Consider the following 24,172-nt stretch of genomic DNA (forward strand, 5'->3'; position numbering starts at 1 on the left):
TTGCCTGACGCATCGGGCTTCTTGGGAACAACGAGTAACGGCGCGTTCCACTGGCTGTTACTTGGACGAACTACCCCATTTTTCAGCATCTCCTTTACTTGACGGTCCACCTCCTCTTTCTGGGACTGTGGCAACCGATGTGGTCGCACATTGACAGGTTTGGCCCCTGGAACAATAGGAATGGAATGTTCCAAGTGGTTGGTGACTCCTGGAGGATCCCCTGGAAGTTGCACAATGTTGTTGTATTCCTCCAGTATTTCCAGAAGACTGTCTCGTTCTTCTTGATTAAGGTGAGAAATCCTCAGATTATCACGAAGTAGTTTTATGCGGTCTTGTTTTGTCTTATTTCCTCCTTCTCTGTACATCAGCATTACTTCCTTGACCGTCCATAATTCCTCAAGTTTCACGACTGGCACATTCAAAAATAGGTCATCGTCAGTGGTGTTTAAGACACATACGACTGCTCGACCATCACGTGGTTTTGTAAGGCATTCACCCAGAAAAACGCCAGGATGCAATTGTTTTTTACGCACAATTCCATTCTTCGTGCTCGAAGTTGTAGCCCAAGCCAAAATTTCCGTTCTGACCTTCACCATAATTGGCCTCAGGTCGGAAAAGTTGTCAACGCGTGCCATTTACTGTGACGCATCTCCCAGGTTGTACCGATGTAGACAAATCTCGAGATTGGAAGAAATCTTCTCCAAGAATTCCTCCGAAACATGAAAACTCATCAGGCACAACGTGAAACACGTGTCCCAACTCCTCCTTGCTATCTTCAAATAAATTTCCACTTTCTCAAGTGTCCCGACATCTTGGTTTGAAATTCCTCGCAGTATCCTCCCCCCGGGCTGAACCTTCACATCCTCCTGCAATTCTCCAGTCTTTATCACCGATATGGCCACCCCAGAGTCCGCTAGGAACATCGTAGGCTGTTTAAGCTCATCCGCCGACAAAATAAGATGATTCCTAGTCTTTGATGGCTCAGCAGATGTAATTTTACGCCTACTGAGAGGCGAATCACCCAAAACAGTGGTCTCCTGCTGATTTTCGCGACCCTCAGCTTCAGATATTTGCATCATCGCAACTTGGATTGCCCCCATTGGCAATGCGTCCCCGTTCGATGAGCTCTTGCTTTTGTTATGATTCTTGCTCGCTCTACTGTCAGTATTTTTATTGACCTGGTTTGAAGCATCGTTCCTCTCCTTCACCTGCAATTCTGCGTTGTCAGGAATTCCACATTGTTTCTTTAATTTATAACACGAAGTAATTTCATGCCCTGGAGTGTGGCAAAATTTGCACATCACCCCGTAGGCGTTGATACTGCGTCGTTCTGGAACTGGTAAAGTCGATTTCCAGCTGCATTTTGCAGTCCCTCGCCTGATGTCCTGCTTGACCACAAGCAAAACACCCCGTCCCCAAGGATTGTCGCCCTGTGGACTGACGATTCCCTCCCTGAGAACGCCTGGAACCACCGGAACCTCCTCCAGAACCCGCGGAGCTCTTTGAGAATCCATGGAACCCTGGCATAGTTCTCTCCAGCTCAACTGCTCCCAGACAAGCTTCATGCAATGTCTTGTAGTTATTTGCTCGGATCAAGATCTGAATTTGGCCGCGCAGACCCTGCTCGAAATTAGCTTTTCCTAAGGCTAATAAAGCCTTCCTTGCTCCAATTTTCTGTTTTCCGTCCAATTCGTCGGCAAGCAAATTTTGTATGCCCTCAATTAAATCAAGAGTCACGCGCTCAGCTCTGGCCGCTAATTTGCTGACGTCCTTATCATTTCGTTGTTGCAAGTTATTAAAATCCGCGTGTAATCCAACGAGCGATTTCGTTTTGCCGAATAAGGCTTCTAATTCAACCTTTAGTTCGCCAAAATTCTGTATTGTTTTATGCTTCAACTGTACAAATGCTTTGCCAGTCAATTTGTTTTTCAAAATTGTTTTGAGAAGTGTTGAATGTAGCTCAGGTTGTAATAAATCCTTTGCGCCTTCACACGACCCCAAAAAAGGTATTAACTCATCGGCACTCTCGCCGTTGTATGGATGAATTAAATGTAGAGCGCCCTTCAGGTCAATGAGCCCCCTCTGACTTTGACCACCACCAGGATTCACATGATTACTGGGTGGGTTGACTTCCCCGGCTGCGTTACGATTATGGTACATTCGTAACTCGTTTTCCAATCGTCTCCGCTCCTCAGCTTCTTCTATGTCATGGGTGTCGATATTCTGAATCCCCGAAATATTTGGCTCTGGCAGTATCCCCCGTTCATGCAACGGTGGTGTAAAATTACCTAAGAGTAATGAACCCCCGGGCACCGAGATTGGAGTAGACATAGGTGTACTAAACTCTTCTCTCTGCATTCGGCCAGCTGCCTCAGGTGTGCCTCGTTGAGTATGGCTCTCATCTCGATGTTCTTGTTGTTGCTGTTGTGGCTGTGGCTGTGGCGGTGCTGGTGCCGGTCGCATCGGTGCAGCGTCTCCACTGCGTAGCCCTTGCTGCACACTTTGTTCCTGTTGCCCTAGTGGCTGTATTGGAACACTCGCTGCAAGGTGATCCACACTACGGGAACGTCGTGGACCCCCTTCGGCCAAGGAACTGGAAGCACGGTCCCTTTTGTTGAAATTGAAATTCAGTGCCCTGCGCATCGTGACACCACGTCGGAACCTTTGCGCCTCCGCGAACTCCTCAGAAGCCTCCGCAGTAGACTCTAAGATTACACCCGCTGAACGCAAATTTCCTCTGACAACTCGGGCCAACTCCTCCAGAGAATAAAATTCTTCCTGAATATTCTGACTCCCTGATCCCATAAAGCAAAGAAAAACTCGCGTACGCTGTCCGTCTCGGTCACGTATCGCCTCAAAAACAGTCCTCAAAACTGTTTGATTTCCTCGAAACCAGGAAAACCAATACCAGCTGGATTTCGCCTCTTTTCCCTCAGAAAAGTCGGCTGCTACTATTCCGGCGTCCCAGAACAGCTCGATGGTTCCAAAACGAGAAACACGTTTCCTTTGAAGTGTAGAAAATTATAACTATTCTCTCAACTGCTGTCTCCAACGGCGGTTGATCAGGCCTCCGTTATATGAAGAACACACACGCTGCCACCAAATAATGTAATGTACGGTAGGAAGGTCGAGTAATATGGACTCAATCTCAGCAGTTTAAGATACTTTAGTTTATTTATTTCTAACTAAAGAGTAACGGTTGACTTCGATACAAAAGTGAGTTCAAATGATTAATTCGGTGATGAACTTCGTCGATAATCTTGACAGTGAACTAATGAACTAGCAATGAACTCCTGAGTCCAGTGTGTCCTCGGTTTTATTGGAAACCGTGGCACACTTGCCTCGATTCGTATTACAAAACGGATTCGTGTTGTAATACGATGCTGACTCCTAATTTCTTCATAATTGCATTATTTCAATAATGTTTGTTACAATATCTGGGACACAACATCAGTTATTAAGTCCCAATGGTAATCTGACATCATATGAATGGCCGGTTTGCCTTGATATCGTCGTTACAAGGTGGATATGTCTTGGTGGAATCGCTCACCGTGTTCATCAGTGACGTCTACCACGCTTTCGGGGAAGAAATCCAGAGGAGAATCCAGAAAATAGATTTTCAGCAACATATTGACCCCCATTTTTTTCAAATTCTGTAACATTTTTTAGACAATCATTTTGTAATTGGGGGAATGAATACTACCAAGAAAATTCGCCAGTACATCCTTTATGGATTCCCACATTTGCAGTTCGATGTGGCTCAAATGTTTCTTGAACTCATCATCTGATTCCACTAATTTCTTTATTTGTGGACCAACGAATATCCCTGCTTTGATTTTTGCTTCACTCTGTTTCGGGAATATTTTGTTTAAATAGCTGAAGGCTGACCCGTCTTTTCTTAATGATTTTACAAAACTTGTGATTAATCCCAACTTGATATGCAAGGGTGGTAAGCAGGTTTCGCAGGTTCAGCCAGTTGTCTGACAATATTTTGTTCACCTGGGGTGAAGTTTGCCCGCTCTGGCCAAATCTTCTGATAGTAGTGCTGTGCTCGATTGCGACCATCCCATTGGCGAAGAAAACAGCAGTACTTGGTCCAGCCAAGTTGCATCCCGACAATAATGGCCACAATTTTCAAATCTACTGAAATCCGCCATTGATAATATTTGTACCCAATTTTCTCCAGTAAAAACTATATTTACAATGTCAAGAAATTAGTACGCATAACAAAATCCTTCAATCAGATCTTTACTTCATCGCGTTATTTTCACAGCCCAGCCAACACTTTTTCTTACAATTTTTATCAGAATTGTTGATTTTCAAGGATGCAGAGGCAGTGACCAGCGAATGAAAATCTGTGAATTCAATTACATAGAATAATTATGTTCACTCAATAGTTAAAATATCACCGAGTTACTTACCTCACAATACAAATTCAATTACAGACTCACGTAGAAATATTACACATCAAGTTCATGTCCCACGCAAAAACAGATTCAGGTTTAACTAACTCATTTAGTTGATTTTTACACTTCACATGACCATGTTGTATTTCGAATCACGAATTGCACGTGTGTTGCAACTTCACGTTACTCCCATCACGCAATTCGAAATTACGTGAAATTGAATTTTTAATATATTAATCTTCAATTTTTTTCAGGATTGCGCACGCATTGGCGTAGAAATATATCGTCTCATTGAGAAGATCGAAATTTGGTGAATTAGCTGAATTTTAAGTGGGATCAATCCATATAGCGGTTATTTTTTGGTTATTTTCTTTAAACAAGCGTTTTGGCACTTTTTTGGGACTTCAACATTTTTTTCTGCAATAACGATCGTATTTTAAGAAAAACGGAGGGGAGATTCTGATTCTGCGCGAAAAAAACTATCTAGAGGTGGTAATTTCATACTTAGGGCAAAAAACATCTAAATTTTGTAGAACTGTGTAATTACCGAATTATCATCAGAGCAATTCCACGTTGAAACCTAAATTTAAAAAATGTCATGTTTCCGATTGTCTTGCCAATTTTTGTTTGAGAAGGAGTACATGAGACCAAGGGGCCTCTCCATTGCTGTAACGTTCAGATGGATAATTATATATTTCCAAGTGGAATATGGCTTGACATAAATCACTTTTTCAACTTTTACTAGTCAAGAATTTTTTTTTGTCATTTACGCATTGCATTGGAAACAAATTATTCGGAAAAAAAATCACTCGTTTAACAAAGTAAGACTGCAAAAAAATTATTTTCGTTCTGTGAATTATGTGCAATTATGTCCCCAAGTTACCCCTAAACTTCCAGATGAAAAAAAATAAAGTTTTCGAATAATTGCAGATTACTTGCTGAAAAAAAAATTGATTTCGCCATAGCGGCTCTAAAAATTGAATAATGTTAGTTCAATTGCTTTCATTTTGAAGCTTTTTCAAGTACTTTCAAATGTGTGAAAACGAAAATTCGAATCCTAGTGATTAAATTCAATTATTTCACTTTTTTCTTAAACATTCAAAATTCAAATGGAAAAAGTGAAATTTTTTGAAAAATCATAACTCGCCGAAAAAAAATCGAATCACTCTAAACATTTTATGTGAGCTTGGTCTGATATATGAGTCTCATATACAGGGTGTTCCGCAATCGACCTTTTTCCTTCGAGGGTATTGAGGGTATTGAAGAGGGTGCTTTTTGAAGTGGAAAGTTCCTCTTTCATTTTTGGATCCTAGCATTTTTTCTTGGTCTGACATTTTTTTTTGGATTGTACTAATTTCAGGGGCGAATATTTTTTTTTACAATTGTTGAAATTTTTTTTTTTTAAATATGAATGTATTATATATACAGGTGAGGTGGAGGTGTCCACCGAGTGGCGAGAGCCACACGACTACTAAGCGGAAGCGATTGCGACACCTGGGACGTCCGTGTGTTCCTCAGGTGTGTGTCTATGAGAACGGTGTGATACGCGTCTCAGTGTGGATGTAGCGAGCCGCTACATTGGGGGGGGGGGGTTTGNGGGGGGGGGGGTTTGAAATTTGAACGAAAAAGGGGTGAGGGTTGCGGAACGAGTCTGAGCCCAAATTATGCCTCCCAAACGGGGGTATTTTTTTTTCAATTTTTTTCTCACGTCGCACAGATTGAGGTAAATTGAACGCTTGTGAGGGGGTGGAAGCCACCCCCACACGTATCGGGGAGGTTAAAATTTTCACACAGCGAGGGGGGGAGGGTTAAGAAATGAGTCCGAGCCCAAATCATGTGTCCAAAAAGGGGGGTGAGTATTTTTTTTTCAATTTTTAATCTCCGCACGTATTGAGGTAAATGAAACATTTGTGAGGGGGTGGGAGTCACCCCCACACGTATCGGGGAGGTTAAAATTCCCACACAGTGAGGGGAGGGGGTTGACAAATGAGTCTGAGCTCAAATCATGTGTACAAAAGTGGGGTGAGTATTTTTTTTCGCTTTTTGCTCTCAGTTCGCATGGATTAGGGAAAATCGGATATTTCGAGGGGGTGGAAGCCACCCCCGCACTTATTGGGGAGGTCACAATTCTTACACAGTGAGGGGAGGGGGTTGAGTAATGATTCAGGGCCCAAATCCTGTGTCTAAAAGGGGGGTGAGTATTTTTTTTTCAATTTTTTGTTCTCACTTTGCACGTATTGAGGTACATGAAACATTTGTGAGGGGGTGGAAGCCACCGCCACACGTATCGGGGAGGTTAAAATTTTCACACAGTGAAGGGACGGGGTTGAGAAATGAGTCCGAGTTGAAAGCATGTGTCCAAAAGGGGGGTGACTATTTTTGTTCGCTTTTTGCTCTCAGTTCGGACGGAAAATTGGACATTTCGAGGGGGTACGGGATTTATTAGTGCACGTAAGCAATACTAAACACGACATCTGTTGGGAAAGGGCGGAGTCATATTCACACACCTAATGTATAAAATTACTACTAGGAATAACTTCTTTCAATTTTGCTCTTTATAGAGCTAGTTTCGTTGTTATTTGAATAATCAATTCGATTTTTTACTCCTTCAATTTTTTGTTATATCAAACGAAATGAACTACATAATCTACCTATTTTGCATGATTTATTTTCGATTGCTCCACAGCTAATTCCGTTTTGTTTAATATAAAAATTTAAAATGAAATCAAAGAAATGAACAGATCGACGCCAAATCAGCAGGTAAAAAAAGCTGTTGGAAATATTTGTCTCAATTTTTTTTTTGAACAGATTGTGATTAGACAAAAATGTTGATAATTGAGGGTGTGGGATTCGGTGAAGTATAGAAGGGTTTTGTAACGTAAAACACTCGGAATCAATGTATATCGAATTGAATTTATTCACAGCGAAAGTAACTTTGGTTTTCACCATGAGAGCTGGAACGAGAGTGAGCTCCCGCGACAATGGTATTAGATCCTCCGATCGAGGATGTCCGAATTATTACGAATCGTCGCGATGATGTCTTGCAACAAGAACAGCGATATATCGGCAACGCGTGTCACGGTACGAAATTCGGTTGCTAAGCCGAGCTCGAAAACAATACATTGAAATGGTGTGAAATAAATATAAAGCTAGCTTCGCTACAATACTCCCTTTCTGCGGCGAAAAAGAAAAAGATAACTATACAATATTTACAAGAGTATAGGCGTTAAATGGCACTGAAAACGGTATACGTGACTCTAAAGAAAATGAATTCACCCATTGAGTGAATTTGATGCGTTTTCTCGATGGTGATGGGGTTGAGTCCAACGATGATCTTGCGTCACTCGATGGAGCCCAAGATAATTATGTGCGTCTCGATGTTCCTAGTTGTGATGATGTTCCAGGTGTCGGTTGCTGAGACGGTCGTGAGTATTTGGAGTGGTTTTTAGGCAGTCCTCCCAACGATGCATGCTGCGGAGATGAGCTAGGTGAGTCGGCCCGGTGTTCTCGACGCCACCATCGAAGTGATTCGATACGAGGTTACATTCCTCTCTCCCTCGTGAAGTGGACTGTAGCCTGTGTGTGTATGTCTTGGCCGTGTTTTGCGATGACGCGTATGTATGTGTATGCAGGTGTATAATGCCTCTCGATGGGTGTATCAGAGTGGCGATGCTCTGGTGAAGACGTCTGTCGATGGCGTATGTGATGTGACGTCGCGCATGCCAGAGCGCGAGATTCTCATTGATGCTTGGCGGAGATGAGCTCGGTGAGTCGGCCCGATGTTATCGACGCTGCCATCGGAGAAGTTGGGCATGAGGTTACTTTCTTCTCTCCCTCATGCGTGAATATCGCTGCGAACCTAGCGGGTGAGATTTCCATCCTCGTTAGCCCGAGCGGTCGAGATGCGATGTAGGTGCGATGAGACTGCGGGTGAGTTTGTCATCCTGGTTGGCCCCTGCCGCGCGTGCGGTGTCCATTGTCGCTGTGTATTGCCTCGTACCAGTGAAATACTTGATGAATCCTGGTGGTAGAGGTGATGTTGCCTGCATTTGTGTGATTCTCGACGATGCTTTGGCGGAGATGAGCTCAGTGTGTTGGCCCGATGTTCTCAACGCTGCCATCGGAGTGTTTCAGCATAAGGTTACTTTCCTCTCTCCCTCATGCCTGAGTTTCTGTCGTCCAACTGCTCGTCATGACCCGTCCTTACCGTAATTGTGTTTGCGCGCTTATCATCATTGCACAGCTTATTCGAAATGAAATAAAATCGAAAAATATGAAACACGGATCGAAGGTGTTGTAATGTTCTTAAACGGTCACCGAAAAACGGCGCGGGACGAACTGTAAGGCGTCTCAACGCCTGAATGTTGTCTGCTTCCTCGCCCATTTTAACTAGATTTCACTAATAATGTTCAGAAGTGCACTAATCACGGCAAAATTGTTCATGATAATTATCACGGTGCGGCGCAACGTCTTTGGGTGCTCAGCGATGCACCAAGGTGCACGAAAAATGACACGCGGTAACAAAAAAGCGCGAAACGATAGGAACGCTAACGAGCACTGTGCCAAAACACAACGCTTCTCGAACAATCCACGAAAAACCACGCGACCGAAAATCACTGTAATTTTAACGGAAAACGATTGCACTTGTTAACAGGTTAATGCGGAAATTTTATTCGTCACGTTGAAAGAATCACGGCGGGGTCACCACTTGTGGGATTCGATGAAGGATAGAAGGATTTTGTAACGTAAAACACTCGGAATTAACGTATATCGAATTGAATTTATTCACAGCGAAAGTAACTTTGGTTTTCACCATGAGAGCTGGAACGAGAGTGAGCTCCCGCGACAACGGTATTAGATCCTCCGATCGAGGATATCCGAATTATTACGAATCGTCGCGAGGATGTCTTGCGACAAGGACAGCGATATATCGGCGACACGTGTCAGGGTACGAAATTCGGTTGCTAAGCCGAGCTCGAAAATAATACATTGAAATGGTGTGAAATAAATATAAAAGTAGCTTCGCTACAGAGGGAATTATAATTTTTTGAAAATGGTTAGCTTGTATCAAAAAAATTTTTTTTTTCAAATTAGCCTTAATATTTCTGCAGGCTTTCAAGCTATCAAATCACCTTTTGTCATATTCGAAGGAGATGAAAAACTCTTTAAAATGAGACGTCATACATAGCATTATTTTCAGTTTGACGGGGTTTATACGAGAAAAAGCTTTTTTTCAATCACTAATTGTATAATGAATTCGTTAGGTTTTTCTACTAAATTTGTTCGTGCGTAAAAAAAATCCAATAAAGGTAATGGGAAGGACTGAATTCTCTAATTTATGATTGATTTTTAAGAATTTTAAGAATGTTAGGCATACATATTTTTTTCAGTTACAAAAAAAACATTTTCACGTATATCCACTTTAATTTCTTCACAGTAAGTACGATTAATAATTTTTCTCAACTCAAGACTTTTAACTTGAAAAGACTTTTAAAAAACAATTTTACCGCACCCTCTGGAGTGTCACACTACCCTCACTCCTTCCCGGGCTGAGTCAGTCGGGGGTCGTAAAAGTCTTACGCCCGATACAAAGAGGCCTATTCAACTTATTGTAACCGAGTTAATTGCATCCGGGAGCTACGATCACTCGATGAGCCCTCTGTGTCCTTTCACGGTATAGGGCAGTTAAATGTAATCGCTGTTGAAGGCGGCCACAGAAAATAAATGAAAGAAACAATTGATTCACGAAACTCTAAGTAGAACCGACGTCTAAAATGTAGTATCTAAGCCACGACACCATGAAGAATAGTTTTATTCATCAATTGTTGTCAGAATTCCAGCCATTACTCGCAAAAAATACATTTATTGATTGTTATGATAGCGACTTTTTCCATAATTTGAGAAACATGCAATGTTTTCATAATTTTCTTATCATTGAATATGATTCAACTATCCTGTGGCATTAGCGGAGATACGAAGTGGCAGAAATGGCGACATTGCATTCTGAGAGTGGCAGAAATAGTGACATAAGAGCCTTGACTTTAATCATTAATTAAAATTAATGTTCCCATAATTAAACATAAACTGCATGTGAAATTTGTACGAAAGATTCTGCACTTTGTCTTAAAATCAACCAAATTCCAATTAACATCGAAAATATACCCAATTGAGGTACAAAAGTACCGGACTCGGTCTTAGGTGTCATTACTGAGGACGTTGACGGTATTGCTTTTTGTCGGGAGAAAATTCAGGCATCTATGTAATTTGTTCCCAAACCGGAATAGTCCAACGCAGAAATGAATGAAATGCTCTTCTTCTCTTTAGGGAATCCAATTTGACACATAAGCACTATGCTTACAAAATCATAAGATACTTGAGACAGTGTTATTTGGCGGACGAGTGGGCAAAGTTCCTGAATCTTGCAGTGGAGTATCAAACACTGGAAAAAGGAGCTGTCTTGGTATCTCAATGGAGTCAGCCAGAGAGACATATCTCCTACACTTACGTTGCCTCAATGTTGGACAACATCGCTGATTACACCAAGCAATTGATTAAAGAGAAACACCCAGCTCACCCAATTCTCTCTCAAACACAGGAAACATTCAACGAGTGGAGGGAAAAAAATATCAGCGATAATCAGTGGAGCTCTGGAGATACTAGACAAGTCATGACCGCACTCTGTGAAGTCATGTTCGATAGGATGTTGTTCCATGGAAACAGTGAGATGTATTATTCATCGGAAAACTCTTTCATCGATCGAGTGAGTTCACGCTAATTTCAACTTTCTTATCCTCGTCTTAATCGAAAGTTTCCTTTTTCAATCAATAACATATCTCGAACTGCTCATGGCATATCTGAACATTAATATAATTAAATAGCCTTTGACAACTCAACTTACTAACAAACACGTAATTTCTTTCAATGTTTTTAATGGAAATTCTCATTATTCTCTACCAGCAGAATCTGTGGACTCATTCTCGTAGTTCACTATCTGTTTCTCAGTCTTGAGGAATTTCGTTTATAAAATATGAATGATGCTATTAATATCAACATTTTTTTTACATAGTACGTTTTTGATATAGTATGTTTATAATGACAGTTGGTTTATGTATACATATTTTGTTATTTCTCCAGTTTTCGTTTCAAAGTTATTAACAATCAAAGTTGTTTCCGATACATGAGCACTTATAGAGTTTTTTTCCATTTAACACGGAACTGGAATCTATGAAGATAATACAGTTTCATGCTATCCGGGAAAAGTGTCATAAGGGCCCATGAATAAGAAATGATTTTGATTATCAAAAAATTGAAAACGAAGGTAGTAGAATAAAAAAATTCATATACGGCCTAAAAACTATGATGAACTTCTTATGGAAATTTGGAATCCATATGATTTTTTTCACCGTTGAAACCCCTCAATGTCGGGAATAAAAGGGGTTCAAGTTGATATTGGGCAAGTATCTATAGATAAAAAGGAGACGTGTTACGTTATAAGCGTAACGCCGAAAAGTTTTCGTAAACAAACATGAAGATGTGACGCAATGGAGCATCACAGTGTCGGTGCAAACAAATAAACAGATGCCAGCGTATGTTCGATGCAGTTTACGATGTGCGGTAACCCCTGCACGGCTTTAATTATTTAATTATTGAATTATTGATAATACAAGAAGTAGCGTCTAACGTTTTAAATGTCAATGAAATCGACCCTTTTCCGTGAAAGAACATGGAAATCTGACACAATAGAGTATCACAGCGTTGCAAATAGATACATGACCCGAAGCATTCTATGCAGTTCATGATGTGCAGTGGCAACTGCACTTAATGAATTATCTAATTATGATTATGATTAATTAGTACTTATACGAATATCGTTTTCCTTGAAATCTGTGTAACTTCAAGTGCACTTGATCGATATCGAGTATCGGTATCGATTAACAATTTATCGCTTTATCGATATTGAGTGCCGATTAAACCTCGAATATCGATATTAAGATTCGATTTTCCATTTTGACTTCGGAATCGATATATGTTCATACTTTTATCATTTTGGATTATCTTATCATCTTAGTATTTAATTAGGATTATGATTAATAATTACTGGATATATCTTTTCCTTTGAAATTTGTGTAAATCCAAGTCCACTTGATCGATATCGAGTATCGACTTAACATTCATATCGATTGTTTATTCAACATCACGAAGCAACCGATATTCGTTGTCGATCAACATCGTCATTGAATGCGGATGTTTTATATTCTCTAGATACTATCTTTCGAGAATATAATATATTTGCGCAATCATACTGAATGATGCACGAAGACTTACAACATATGAAAATCCTTAACAATAGTCAAACAGAACCTGAAATGCAATTGCTGTTCACGTTGAAGCGAGGCGTAGATCGTCATCGATATATCTTTCAGAAAGAAAATGAAGTGGCAGCCATATTTACAACTACTGCTGATGGTGAAATTCCCGAAGCATATGTTTCCATTCGGAATAAACATACAAAACAACTTCAATTTCTCAACTCAATTGACCATGACGTGTAATCCTAATTGAAAGGAAATCCAAGAGAATTTGTTGCTAGAGGAAACAGCTTCTGATAGACACGATTTAGTCTCGAGAATATTTCATTTGAAGAGGAAATTGTTAATTGAACAGATTACGGAGAAGAACCGATTCGGAGATGTATTAGCTTATGTCTTTGTTGTACAGTATCAGAAACGAGTGTTACCTCACATGCATTTATTAGTGACTTTGAAACAAAACTACAAAATAACTGCTGCTGATATCGTAGATGAGTATTTTTCGCTGAGATTCCAGATAAAAATGACGAACCCAAATTACATGAAATTGTCATGACTCAAATGATTCATGGCCCCTGCGATCAACGTTGTCGTGATGAGACAGAATGGTGTTCTAAAAAATTCCCCAAAAAATTCAGAGATGATACAACATTAGATGAAAATGCTTATCCGTCGTATCGACGCAAGGATACAGGTTTTCACAAACGCCCTAATGGGAAAACTACTACCAATCAGTATGTGGTACCATACAATCCTCAGTTGTTATTAAAATTCAATTGTCACATTAATGTTGAAATAGTATCCAGTATCAAATCTGTCAAATATGTTTACAAATATATCAACAAGGGGAACGATACGGCCGCATTACGTGTAGTGGATTCTGAATCTAAAGAAACTACTATTGTTTATGATGAAATAACGAATTACTTGGAAACTCGATATGTAGGACCCGTCGAAGCATGTGATCGAATTTTGGGGAAATCACTACAAAAAAAAGCCATTCGATCGTTAGATTGCCAGCACATTTACCAAATTTCCAAAATGTATCGATTGCTCAGAATGCAGATCCTAATTCAATTCGTACAGCATTGGAAAAACAAAGCATGTTAATGGACTATTTCGCTCTCAACTTACGCGATTCGAATGCACGTAAATTCACATTCTGAGATTCCTTCACACTATACATTTACGAATCGAGGTCATGACAAACAATGTTGGGAGATACGTAAAGCGCACTTTAATACAATTGGACGCATGTATTCAGTTAGTCCAACTCAAACTGAATCATTCCTCTTACGACTTTTATTAATACATGTCAAAGGTGCAACAAGTTTCGAAGAATTACGAACTGTTAATGGACCAATTTATTGTATTTTTCAAGAAGGATGTTTAGCACATGGACTCATAGAAGATGATAATGAATGGATTCGAGCTATGGAAGAAGCAGAAGGCTGGATGATGTCTCAACAGTTAAGACACCTATTTGTACGTATTTTGATGTATTGCCACCCTAATCATCCAGATGAAATGTGGGAAAAATTAAAAAATGCCATGTCCGAAGATTTTTTGAAGAACAGTGATTCAATAGATGCTTACCGAAAGGCTTACATTCAAATCGATGATCTCCTGCATTCTGAAGGTTCGGATCTCAGTAAGTTTCCCTTAATGCCGGTGATTGATTGGGACGAAAATTATACACTTGCCGAGAATGAGCATATGTTAGATGAACAACATGAGTTGATCGGGAAAAATCAATATGGAAAATTGAATCAAATACAGAAAGAGATTATTGATAAAATCCTTTCACTTATTGATGATAATGCTGACGATGCATCTGAGAAATGTTTCTATGTTGATGGACCTGGAGGTTCAGGTGAAACTTTTATTTACACGACCTTATACCATTTACTAAAAAGTAAAGGGAAAAATATTTGTACAATGGCATTCACTGGAATTGCAGCAATATTGCTTCCAAATGGTATTTCAAATGTCAGTTCCTTTGTATGATGATTCGGTTTCGAATATTAAAAAACAATCAAAAGAGGCGAGTAGTTTGCGAACCACTGACGTCATAGTTTGGGATGAAGCTCCAAAGCTACATTACGTGATTTAATGGATAACAATATACCATTTCGGGGTAAAATAATTGTTCTGGGTGGTGACTTTCGTCAGTCACTTCCAGTAATGCCTCATGCCACTCGCAGCGAATTAGTAAGCTTATCTATTGAAAATTCTCAATTATGGCGATATTTTCAGGTACACACTTTGATAGAAAACATGAGAACTCTTCCTGAGGAGATTGAATTAAAAAATTTTGTGTTATCGATCGGAGATGGAAACATTAATGAAAATCAGGCTCGCTCGCGCGCTTCGCGCGCTCACTGTGCGGTGTGACCGGTAGGGGTGGGTGGAATTGGGTGTGACCCATTACGGGTCGAACCAATAACTTCCCGACTGATTCCCATTTGTCTGTTCATTAGAACAAAAAACGCAAATTTTGAAATTTCCATCTTGATAACTACAAAACGGCTGAGACGGTTTTACTTGGCATCCACATAAAATCGAATTATATGAATAGTGTAATCTTTTATTGAAAAGCGAAATCAACGTTCCAGAGGTCGAATTGCAACAAAAGAAATGAGAATGTCCTCACTTCAAAATTTTTCAATTCTGAAGGCAACCCACTCAAAATTTCCCAATTATCCAATCAAAAGTTAAATCCACTTGAAAATTTTTGTCCACTTCAAAGTTGACCCCACTTCAAAATTTTCTCAACTCCAAAGTTCATCTACTTGAAAAGTTTTCTACTTCGAAGTTGACTCACTCCAAGATTCCCCAACCTTTTCTCCAATTTTCCCTTTTTTTTCAAATTGCAAAATTCAAAAGTTTTATTGAAATAACTAAAAAACCACTGAGGAAACTTCGCTCAAAATCCAATAGAAGATGATGAAGATGATGATGACGCAGCGATTACACGAAATGGATTCAAATTCCATCGTTATTTCAGATGAAATCGTCGAATTTCCGTAAAAGTAACGTTGTTTGACATTTTCTCATATGTTTTATGCAGATAACTGGAAAACCGCTGAGGCAATCATTTCTTCAGAAACGTTTCAGGATGACTCTAGAGGTCACGAAACGTGGACAAATCATCGAAATTCAACATTTCATTTTCGGGGTCATTACAATAACTTCCTCCCTTCGGGTCGGGAATTTAATAAGGATAATAACGTAATACTCCCTCAACAATGTCTGGCTTCATATGATGAAGAAATAGTGAATACTATTGTTGAATGTAGCGCCCTACGCCAGTCTCCTTATTACCGACAGTGTGGCTGTGTCGCCACGGCGCCGTTGCGCCTCTATGAGATATACTCGTACTATGTTCCACTTGTGCCTCGACCGTTGTCGCGTTACGTTGCTGAATAAAACTTCATTACATTTACGATAATAAAACTGTGTTTAATCGTTATTTCAATCCTAAATAACCCTTCAGGTTATGGGCCTAGCACGCTTCCACTGTGCGTGATTAAAATTTATCATAAATTAAAGGATTGAAAGCGATAAATCGGAAATTCCAAAAAGGACGCTATCGGGCGGCCGGGCACGTGTCCGGGTGGATCACATGCGATACAAAGCAATATCCAGAAAGAGGAAAAATCAAGGCGAGTTGGGTGAGTGACTACAGACGGGAAGGAAAAATGAAAAGTACTGAGAGAAAATGTAAGTACTGAAAATGCATTAATTAAGTGAAGTGAATTGGTGAGAACGAAAAATAGAAGTGATCAAAATGGCGGCCGGAAATAAATTGTCCACGACGCCGACCTGAAATCGAGATTTTAGACTGAAAAGAATTAATAAAGAAATCCAATTAAATTCACAAAAAATCACTAAAAAGCAAGAAATATCTTTTGTCATAAATAAAATCATATTTAGTGAAAAACAAAAGAAGAAAGCCAAGTGACGCCGTGACAATAGTTTCTCGGCAGTGAAGGCGAGCACGGGTTTCAACAGGCTTCAACAAGTAGACGCAACGGGTGGGTTACGCGCGCAACCGGGGTGCGTCTGAGAGAGAGGGACGACTGCAGTCCCACACACATCGCTCGAGCAAGGCGAAAACAATAAGAAATAGAAAGAAAAACGTAAATTAGTGTGAACATAAAAATTGGTGTGAAAAACAACGATTCTCTCTCTCTCTCGGCCACATTCCGCGTATATGCGGGGTCCACCAGCGGAATGTAAAGAAATGAAATAAAATCAATAGACACTAGTGCAAAATTGAAATTTACAAATTAAGGATGCATCCAAATCAAAATATTTAATTGGTGAGAATATTGAATTTAGAAATATTTAATAGGCGAGAATAAAAAATTAAATATTTGACGGGTTGAACTAATGAAATTGAATTTTAAAATTGCTATCTTCAGACGAAAATATTTATAAATAAATAATTACAGTTGATAAATAAGTTCTGTATGAAGTGTGGAGACTCCTAATTAGACAACATCTAATCGAAGGAAACCATGAGGGAGAAGTAGTCTCCCTGGCAATAATAGACGATAAAGTACATGTACCTCCAGACGAAGGAACTGGATATGTAACAGGCGAGACATCAGGCATATGTGTAAATAGGCGAGCATACTATACACATTAGAAACGCGCAATATTAAGACGTCAAATTGCTTGAGAAATTCAAATCAATCTCTCGTAATCATAAAAGACTTGAATGTGTTTGGAGGTCTTATGTTTAGATTTTCTGAAGAGCACATTCATTCTGAATTCGGTTTGTTTATGTTTAGCAAGTCGAGTTTGGGATTTCGGACCTGAATATAAAAAATGTAACCAGATACAATAATCCTAAATTTTCCGTCTCTTTAAACTAGATAAGAGAGATTTCTCAGAGGATCAATGGAGATGTCTAACTGTGTTAGAATCTGCATTGTTGGCTGAACAAAAGCCAATGTATCTACCAGGTTACGGTCCGAAGAGTCACGTGTCAACAACAGCTGTGATCGAGAATGGGTCAAGTGAAATGAGTGAAGATTTGGTAAATGCAGAGGCGAGGGCCACAGGCGAGTCCAGGTCAAGCGAATTGACTGGAGGCGAGTTAAATGGCGGCGAGATAAGTGGAGGCGAGAAAACCACAGGTAATATTAATGTTGACAAAACTGACCAAATCAAACTGAAACCCAAGATTACAGCAGATAATAAAGTAAATATTAAATTGAAATTGGTAAATTCTAATCTAGACGATGAATCAGTTGAGCCTAACGGCAACTAGACTGTTAAAACAGTCTCTGTAGACACAGTTGGCTGAGTTGAAGAGCATGGCGGAAAAGCTATGTAGCTCAAATATAGCTTCAACAAAAGCACGGTATGAAGGTCTAACAGAGAATAGAAACCAAGTGAGACTGTATGCTGAGGCGAGAGCCCAAGACAAAAGGGAAGTACAGGAGCTGTTGAGTGCCTTGGACAAAAAGCACAATGACAAAAATGGAGGAGTGATGTCAGATGAGCATACAAATCAAGAAAGTCAAATTAGTTCAATAGTCAATAAACAGATTAATGAAGTTAATCAGACAAAGTCAAGTCAAGTCAACAATCTAAATCCTTTGAGTCAATTAGCTGGCGAGGTAACCAATAAGTTACAAATTGAATTGCTTAACAAGGGAATGAGTTTCCAAAGAGATTACAAAATGGACAGTAAAATGAAGTATGAACATTTCTATGATTATTTCTCGTCAGAAATTAAAACTAATAAACTTTTACACATCATTGATGATAACATTCTGGTTACTGTGGACGAGGAAACTCCTGTCGAACAGAAGCACAAAGTTAGTGAAATTCTGATCAATCATTTGGACAGAAGTTATCACCCTAAAATGGTCAAATTACAAGATCTAAAAGAAATATTGAAGAAACCGAAAGAATTGAAAATGGCTGAGCTTAATATAACTTCACACTTGGTGAGACAAGATCTCTATAATATGAGATACAATCCTGCTAAAATGACAGCTGGCGAGTTTAACAATATGTTTGATGAGAAAATTGCAAGTTATGAAAATGCTCCTGACACCATTCCTTTGAGTGAAAGCGAAAAGAAAGATGCATTCTACAACGCAGTAATAAAAGCTTTTCCCAACATTAAAATCATTGAAAAAGTAAGAAGGAAAGCTGTAGGTGTGGGCTTGACTTTTGGCGAGTTGAAAATTGCGATATTAGAAGAAGAAGCTACTATGAAAAGTGAGCTCTCAGATTCTGATATTAAAACTGCTAATTTTGCACGGCACAAGGGGCAAAGGTGTTTTGCTTATCAGGCATATGGACACAAGGGACCAGACTGTCCCAATAAAGGGAAAGGATACTTGTGCTAAGGTGCAACCAGTTTGGGAATCATAAGGCGAGAGATTGCACAAACATAACTCACAATGAAAATACACCAAGTGGCTCAGGATACTCTAAACAGACTCCAAGGTACAATTCTAATTCAAAAATTGATTATCGAAACAATTATCAAAATCAACATAGAAGTAACGATAGAGGAACGAAAGACCAATGAGAGGTGAAACATATGGTCCAAGTAAAAGAGGAAGATTCAATAAGAGTCAGTTCTCTTATAAAAGAGGCGAGAACAAACACGGGCTTAAGTCATCTCACCAATCAAACAAGAAATCCAATTCCGACAAAACTACAGAGAAAAATAACTCCAGTCAAGGTAAGGAAAAAGAATATTATGATCAATCAAGTGCTGAAATATTTTATGCAGATAGTCAACAGACAAATGGAAATAAGTTTCTGGGAGACTTTCTAGCAGATTCAGGCGCGACCGAGCAATTAACGAACTCAAGGGTTGTATTGAAAACATTCAATGAATTAGATTGTGGAGTAATTAGGTGTGCTAATAAAAATGAGTCAGCGGACTTAAGAACGGAGGGAGCAGGAAAAATAGAAATTGAACTGGCGAGTAGTAAATTACTAGAAATTGACAAAGTTATTTTTTTCAGAAGCTCTTAAAGCAAATCTACTATCATTAAGAAAATTTGCCGAAATGGGATTAGCAATCTACTTAGATGACAAGAAAATTGATATATTTGATCCACTGTCGAATGAACTTTTCATCTCGGGGATTTACAGAAAACCTTACTGGATAATCGATTTAGAAATAGTAAAGTCAAACTCTATCAGTAAGAATTCTTTCAAGCAAATAAACAGGCGAGTAGTAGCAAATGTTGCTGATGTCACTGGGGGTAAGAATGAGGTGAAAAGATATCTTACCAGAAGTGTCACAGCAAATTTACAGAATGAAACAAGTGAGAAAACAGACGAAATTGATAAGACTAATGAGGAAGAAAAATAAAATTGAAGATAAGGCAAAGGAAGAAAAGCATAATGAAAAAGGGAGTGAAAACTTAATAAAAGAGAAAATAATTACTAAAGAAAATATTCCCTATAAACAATCAAATTTTGATTACACCATGTGGGACAGGAAATTGCAAGATGTTGATGAATTACCATGGGATATCCGTTAGAAAGATTCGCACCTGATCACAGCTTTGATGTTTATCAAATTAAAAGATTCGGTAGTCTAAGTTATGTAAAAATTGCTAGAAATGCTGGCCCAAAGTTTGGACCTCGAGGTGTGGGTATGGTCTCGGTGGGATATACTCCAACAGGGTATCAACTCTTAAAGCCAGAGCTAGGAAAATATTATGAAAGTAGACATGTTAAATTCAAAGAAAAATTGGTGTATGGAGATAAATACAAGGGAAACGGTATCAAAGATTTCCCAGACTATGGAGAAATGGAGAATAATGATGAATGGTTTGTTGAGTTCGGAAAAGAATCGAGGTGAGACCGAGGATTCTTCAAAACCAGAGGGAGAGATAAAACGCAAAAGAGGTAGACCAAGGAAAGAANGCGAATTTGAAATGACAGTCCTGGGAGAACGCAAGGAATTCCTGAGCATGACTATTAGGCGAGGCAGAGAAAATCAGATTATTAAATTAAATCAGAAAAAATATATTCAAAAGANCTAATGAGGAAGAAAAATAAAATTGAAGATAAGGCAAAGGAAGAAAAGCATAATGAAAAAGGGAGTGAAAACTTAATAAANTTGATTATCGAAACAATTATCAAAATCAACATAGAAGTAACGATAGAGGAACGAAAGACCAATGAGAGGTGAAACATATGGTCCAAGTAAAAGAGGAAGATTCNCCTTCACTAGTGTTATCAGTAATATAGGCGAGATAGATTCAGCACAAAAGGAAGATGAAGTGTATCATGCACTTTTATCAAGCATAAATGAAGATCCCTCAAATTATCGAGAAGCTATAAATAGTAAAAATAAAGATTCTTGGTTAAATGCGGTTGATGAAGAATTGAGCTCGTTAGAAAGAAATCAAATATGGAAAATTGTTAAAAGACCTCTAAGTATGATGAATGGAAAAAGATTAAATGTCATTGATTCAAAATGGGTTTTCAAGTGTAAAAATGAGGCAAATGGAAAAATAAGATTCAAAGCGAGGCTAGTAATCAGAGGTTTCAAGGATAAGAACATTTATGAATTAAGGGAAACTTATGCTCCAGTAGCTCGTTTACCTTTAGTGAGAATAGTTATATCAATTATAAACAAATATAATCTAGAGGTGTGTCAGCTAGATGTTAAAACTGCTTTCCTCAATGGGGTGATAGATGAGGAAATTTACATGGAAATTCCAGAAGGAACTAATCATACTGACAATGATGGGCAAGAAAATGTGTGCAAATTGGAGAAAGCACTTTATGGTCTTCGTATCAGTCCCAAACGATGGAATGTAAAATTCACTGAAGTAGCTTTGAGTATGGGTCTGCAGAACTCGGATTTAGAACCTTGTTTATTCACTTGGCGAGATGAAGACAAGTTCTTGCTTCTGCTACTTTATGTAGATGATATGTTATTGGCGAGTAATGATAACGATAAATTGGTTGAAGTAAAGAGTAATTTATGTAGCGAATTTGAAATGACAGTCCTGGGAGAACGCAAGGAATTCCTGAGCATGACTATTAGGCGAGGCAGAGAAAATCAGATTATTAAATTAAATCAGAAAAAATATATTCAAAAGATATTCAGTAGGTTTGGCTTTGATAAAGCACATCCACAACGTACACCAATGAATACTTCTCAAGTAGCTAATAATAAGAGAAAATTAAGAGAAACAGAATATAATGGGACTTTAGAAAGGACAGAAACAAAAGCAAACATCCCTTACAGAGAGGCTGTAGGTAGTCTTTTATATTTGGCTGGTGCTACGAGACCAGACATTGCATATGCAGTCAATGTGATAAGCAGACATCAAGTAAATCCTAAAGAAAGTGATTGGGAAATGGCAAAAAGAATTTTTCGGTATCTGAGAGGTACTACGGGCTTGGGTCTGAGATATTCAGGTGAGACCGATGACATTCAGGGTTATTCTGATGCGAGTTTTTCTGATTGTAAAGATTCAATCACAACTTGTGGATTTGTGATTAGACTGTTTGGTGATTCGATCATTTGGCGAACTCACAAACAAACTACAGTAGCACTTTCTACGTGTGAAGCTGAGTATGTTGCAATGAGCGAGGCGAGTCGAGAAATGATGTCGTTGCACAACTCTTTGAAACTGATACTGGTTGATCCTCCTGTTCCAATGATCTTAAGGTGTGATAATAAATCTGCTATTGTGAGTGCAGAAACAAATGGAGGAATGAAATTGAGACACATTGTAGAGAACAAATTACATTATGTAAAGGAATGTGTTAAAAAGAATTATATAAAACCATTTGGATTGGCTCAAGGGATCAGCTAGCTGATGTTTTCACCAAACCATTGACGTTTGGAACACAAGCGTTTGATGGACGTAATAATGAAAGTAAATATTTAAATTATTTTTCTTTCTGTTTGTCTAGGAAATAACTAATTTGGTGAGACCTCCTTGGAGAGATAAAATTGGCGAGATGGAAAAACTAATGAGATTAAACTGACGAAATTTACCTGGCGAGAATATTCAGGCGAGATAAAGTTACCAAATAAGATATTTTGTGATGAACGAGAATATATTACCAGGAGAGAAGAAGACTGGAGAGGANTGAGACCTCCTTGGAGAGATAAAATTGGCGAGATGGAAAAACTAATGAGATTAAACTGANATATTCAGTAGGTTTGGCTTTGATAAAGCACATCCACAACGTACACCAATGAATACTTCTCAAGTAGCTAATAATAAGAGAAAATTAAGAGAAACAGAATATAATGGGACTTTAGAAAGGACAGAAACAAAAGCAAACATCCCTTACAGAGAGGCTGTAGGTAGTCTTTTATATTTGGCTGGTGCTACGAGACCAGACATTGCATATGCAGTCAATGTGATAAGCAGACATCAAGTAAATCCTAAAGAAAGTGATTGGGAAATNATTATTTCAATCCTAAATAACACTTCAACTATTTTCAGTGGCATTATTAGAAACCGTGAATATGGATTATTAGCAAAATATGCCATCTTATCTGCCCGAAATGTAGACGTCGATGAAATCAATAATCAAGTCGTGGAATTATTGGAAAAAACGACAGAAAAAATCTATAGCTGTATAGATAGTATTGACAACTGCGATAATGGAGATATAGACGTTGTGCTTTTTCCAGAATATTTAAATACGTTGAATCCACCTAATTTTCCACCATATGAATTGCGATTACAACAAAACGCTATAATTATGTTGATTAGGAACTTAAGTATAAAAGAGGGACTCTGTAATGGAACTCGACTTCAAAGTTTTAGAACTCGGAAACAATATACTTAAATGTGAAATTCTAACAGGTGACAAGCAAGGATGTATTGTTTTCATACATCGCATCACATTGTATTGTGAAAATGTTTACCCTTTCATCTTTAAAAGACGGCAGTTTCCAGTGAGATTAGCATTTGCTATGACTATCAATAAATCCCAGGGACAAACTTTTGATAAAATCGGACTAGATTTGCGCAAAGATGTCTTCAATCACGGTCAATTGTATGTCGCATTGTCCAGGGTTCGATCGTGGAATTCATTGAAAGTGTTACGTCAAGAATGGGTTACTTGACACAACTTTATTAAATTAAAATTCAATATACTGAACCAAAGAAACAAGATTAAATTCAAAGATCGTCTCGAAATTAAGGAATAGAATTCAAGCACAAAACCCATTTACAAAGGTCCCCTTTTACTTCAATTTTCGAAACCCCAAAAGTATTTGGAATCAAAGGTTGGAAAGGTTCACTTGGAGTAAAATGAAAAGAATTTTGAATAACTTTAAAGTGACTCAATAGAGTCTATATTTTAACAAAACAAGTAGAAAAGTATAACTACAACATTCGACTTACATTCACTGCTCTGCTTTCAGTCGTAAAGTATTTTGTATGTGGTTAAAAGTAATGCCGCACTGAATTTAAGACGTTGGAT

At 38.6% G+C, this 24,172-nt stretch overlaps 1 protein-coding gene across 1 annotated transcript in view; it reads left to right on the forward strand.

Moving 5' to 3' along the window:
• Positions 1-22,811, forward strand: part of LOC107044461 (F-box only protein 21) — a 37,705-nt gene extending 14,894 nt beyond the window's left edge. The window contains exons 3-4 of the mRNA XM_015266343.1: positions 10,731-11,166; positions 22,643-22,811. Coding sequence (XP_015121829.1) covers positions 10,731-11,166; positions 22,643-22,717 — 511 coding nt within the window. The 3' untranslated portion in view covers positions 22,718-22,811. The remainder of the gene's footprint in view (positions 1-10,730; positions 11,167-22,642) is intronic.
• Positions 22,812-24,172: the final 1,361 nt, after the last annotated feature.

The sequence above is a fragment of the Diachasma alloeum genome, unplaced genomic scaffold (genome assembly GCF_001412515.2).
Source record: "Diachasma alloeum isolate Michigan unplaced genomic scaffold, Dall2.0 Dall_scaffold_00743, whole genome shotgun sequence".
In the NCBI taxonomy this organism is placed as follows: domain Eukaryota; kingdom Metazoa; phylum Arthropoda; class Insecta; order Hymenoptera; family Braconidae; genus Diachasma; species Diachasma alloeum.